Below are 3,757 nucleotides of genomic sequence, written 5' to 3'. Positions count from 1 at the left end.
CTCAGGGTTTTTGTATGACAGCTAATCAGTGCACTACAGACCAATTGCTTTTTTTTAAATTAAATACACCACTTGCTCCTTAGAATCGAGAATTATATTCACAAAATACAATTTGTGGAATTAATAGTGAATTTCAAAGTGACAAACAACATCTTGTAAATTTCTAACCTCAAATTTCCCCCCACGCAAATCTACTGTTGGTGACAGGGTAAGATTGTTAGATTTTTGGAGGCCCAATGATTAAACTTATTTATGAAATAAAATGCACTGACTAGATTTCACCTTTCTGGTGAGCTCCTATCAAACATAATCAGCTTTTACCATATAAACTGAACTGACTTGCTAGTCTTTGCAAGTCTCGTTCTTTTTATCCACAACGACAACTGGGATGAAATTACACGAATTCGACAGCAGAAATGAACGTGAAATAAATGGTAATATGTTTGTCTGCAAATGGATTTTTGCGGATGTAATTTTTGTTCAAAGCCTTTTAAAATGTAAGTATAATTTTAATTTCAAGTAACCTTGCAGATCAGATGTTCTGTAATTGGTTAAATGTATAAGAAAATGCCCACACTGTATAATACCCAACAAGAATATTTAGGCTTATAACTAAACTTGGAAAGGTATATTTTATCCAAGTAAACAAATGCCTTGAAAACGTGAATTCACATTTCAAGATATAATCAAGAGGGGAAGAAATTATCATTTAAGCTAAGGACGAAAGTCAAAATCACCTCAGATCCTTTTTTTTAACAAGCTTGCTTGTCCTCAGTCGCGCCTTTCGATTTGTTACTAAATTATAATAAAATGCATTTAGTTTTCTATATTTTAAAAGTTATTTGCTAGCTTTGAAGCTTAACGTTTCTCAATAAAGGGATAATTTTCTGCACGTAGCAAATTCTTATCTTAAACCCGCGCAGTTTATTACCACAGGGGTTAGTCCGCAGTAATTAGAGTTAGTAGAGAATTGCAGAGAAATTGAGAATGCTGTGTTTTCTACCAATAACAAAACAGCATGCAATAGATCAAAAAATGTCCACCACGCCACTCTAACATAAGGCAAAAAAAACAACGCTGATTTATTGTGGGTTTTTTTTTCAGATAAATACAGCAATTAAGATCAACTGAACTCGGAAAAGGAAGTGTTCTTAAAACAACCACTACAATCCTCTGCTCAGAAGGAGTGCTCACGGCATCGGGGCCTGGGTCACCAATACAGAACAGTCACTTCTTTCTTTTAAAAAAAAGAGATCTCGAGGTTTAGAAAAATACTATGCATCCAATAAATTAGTTCTTTGGTTTTAAACGGAGCAAATATATCGTTGATAATAACGTAATAAAAATTACACTGTACAAAGCACACGGCTATAAAACTGAGGTTGAGTAACAGTTACGCTTTGGCACTTTACAAAGGCTGGGGACATTAATAAATCGACATCCAGTGAACGGAACTAAAATATATTAAATGGCTCTGTAACGTAGCCTTCATAGAAAATCGTACAATTTACATCAAATATAAAGTTGCATCAACACCAGACAAAATGTCAGGAGAAAAAAAACTTTTAAGCATTTGAAAATGGAACGTGATGTTATTAAACAAATACTGCACAAACAGAACAGAAAACGTATCACTAGAATATTGGTCCATTAAACAGTTTAAACCCTACACTTGGCACTTGCCATTTTGCTAACCTTTAATTATTCAAGTAGGCTTCCCTTATTTTAAGATTTTTAAGCAAAGACTGTCTTTTGAGGTCTGAAAATCCTCATACACACTAACTACAAATCGACAACACGTTTGGCCACTCGCACCGCAGTTTGGAAAGTCTCAGTCAATACTTTATGCGCAGCCTTAAGTCGAGAGTGCTGCTTTGTTTTCATTTCCCTACATAGATTTTTTTTAAAAAAAGATAGATAGGTTGGTTTCTAAATCAATACTTATTGCAGTCGTAGGCGTATGGACCTGAATGACGGTATACTGACGGTGTTGATCGATAAGGAATTTGACAGCTCGTGTTCCCGCTCACCTGATGGTCACTGAGGGCTGAGCTCTCAATGCCGAGTCGGTGGGAGTTGAACATCTCCCGCACATTAGGGAAAGTCTGTTGCTGGCCGCCGAACGTATGGCCGGGGAGGTGATTGAGATCTGTGCCGTGGTTCATGTACCAGGAAGCCGCTTGTCCTGCGCCCCCGGGTTGCTGATGGTGGCTGGAGGTTAAGACTCCTTCCTGCGCCGTGCTGAGATTCATGGCGTTCAGCGAGGAGCTGGTGCTCACGGAATGATCTGAAATAGCATCCTCCAAGGTGGTGGGCACCAACATATGATTATTCCTGTCCCCAGCGTACAGACTCATGGTTCTCATACTACAATGGTAACTTCCACTCGAGTCTATATTTTGACTGCACGCTGAACTGTAGATAGATTGTGGCGTTTGAGGATAGTTTACCGGCAACGAGGAAACCATACCAGTTCTGCTGGAGGGCACAACCACTGGGTTAAGCTCTCCTTGAGGAGATGTCCTTAATGTCATAATATTTTCCACACTGAAGCCGGATAGGCTGTTGTTTGGGGGATTGTGGTCAGGGATGGAACTTTCTGTGGAAACAGACGGCGTGGAAGCAACACTTCTGGGGCTGTCTTGCATCATACTGTTGTTGTCCGGACTCTCTAAACTCTCGACTTTGGTGATGACTGGCATGCCGGGGGATACGGCTTCTTTCTTGACGACGACTTTTTTTTCCATATTGTCCTTGGAGGTGTCGGTCTGTGAAACGGGGGTCTGAATGCCTTTTTGGTCTTTCTGCTGGCGGTCTCGCTCTTCCTTGTCTCTTATCGCGTCCTTTTTCTTAAATCTCCTTCTTCTCCGCAAAAAGCTGCCGTTCTCAAACATGTTGTAAGAATCTGGATCCAGCGTCCAGTAGCTTCCTTTACCTGGTTTTTTATCATCCCGTGGCACTTTAACAAAACACTCGTTCAGAGATAAGTTGTGGCGGATGCTATTCTGCCAGCCCTGTTTATTTTCACGGTAAAATGGAAAGCGATCCATGATAAACTGATAGATCCCATTGAGAGTAATTTTCTTATCAGGCGCGTTCTGGATTGCCATGGTTATCAGGGCGATGTAGCTGTAAGGAGGTTTTACCAGGTCTTTGGGAGCCGGCTGTTGGTGGTGATGGTAGGGTCCGTAAGTTCTCGCCATACCTGAAGTATACTGATCGTGCCCCGAATACACGCTCATCGGGGTGGGCATACTGCCATAACTGCCGGCGGCTCGATAATAATTTTGGTCGTTCAGATAAGGCACGACTCCTAGAGCATTGGGGTCTGACACTGGGTAACGCGCCTGCATCGTCGATGTAAAACGGGTGGGCTTTTTGTTCGACACAGATTTCTGCTTGCAACTAGATTTTAGTAATAATCTTTATTGGTTGAAGGCGTGGATCCAATTTTAGTCCTTGATTAAGAGCGCGCCCGTAGATAGTCCTAAAGGTTTGGGGAAGTTTCAAAAACTTTCAGGCGAGCGAGGCTTTTACGGCAGGCAGACTCCGCCCCTTCTGGAAACTTTGAACCAATCAAAATAGGAACTGGGGAGAGTTGCTACATGTCCACGCACGTAGGTGGCGTAATTTAAATTGAAACAGGTTTCACTGAAATAAAAAAAACAAAGTTAAGCATTGTAAATAGTTTATGTATTAGGCTAGAATAGAATTTTTCGCACATGCATTTGAATCCTAATCGGAATGTAATAAGTCA

General features: G+C 40.7%; 1 protein-coding gene across 1 annotated transcript; it reads right to left on the bottom strand.

Annotated features, from left to right (window-relative positions):
• Positions 1-1,116: 1,116 nt before the first annotated feature.
• On the bottom strand, positions 1,117-3,474 carry LOC127577303 (forkhead box protein C2-like). The gene has a single exon (XM_052028396.1). It carries the CDS (start codon positions 3,351-3,353, stop codon positions 1,935-1,937), a length of 1,419 nt encoding a protein of 472 aa, XP_051884356.1. The 5' UTR covers positions 3,354-3,474; the 3' UTR covers positions 1,117-1,934.
• Positions 3,475-3,757: the final 283 nt, after the last annotated feature.

Source organism: Pristis pectinata, chromosome 13 (assembly GCF_009764475.1).
Source record: "Pristis pectinata isolate sPriPec2 chromosome 13, sPriPec2.1.pri, whole genome shotgun sequence".
In the NCBI taxonomy this organism is placed as follows: Eukaryota; Metazoa; Chordata; class Chondrichthyes; order Rhinopristiformes; family Pristidae; genus Pristis; species Pristis pectinata.
Note: the sequence above shows the minus strand (reverse complement) of the source record. Positions and strands in the feature narration are given on the sequence as shown.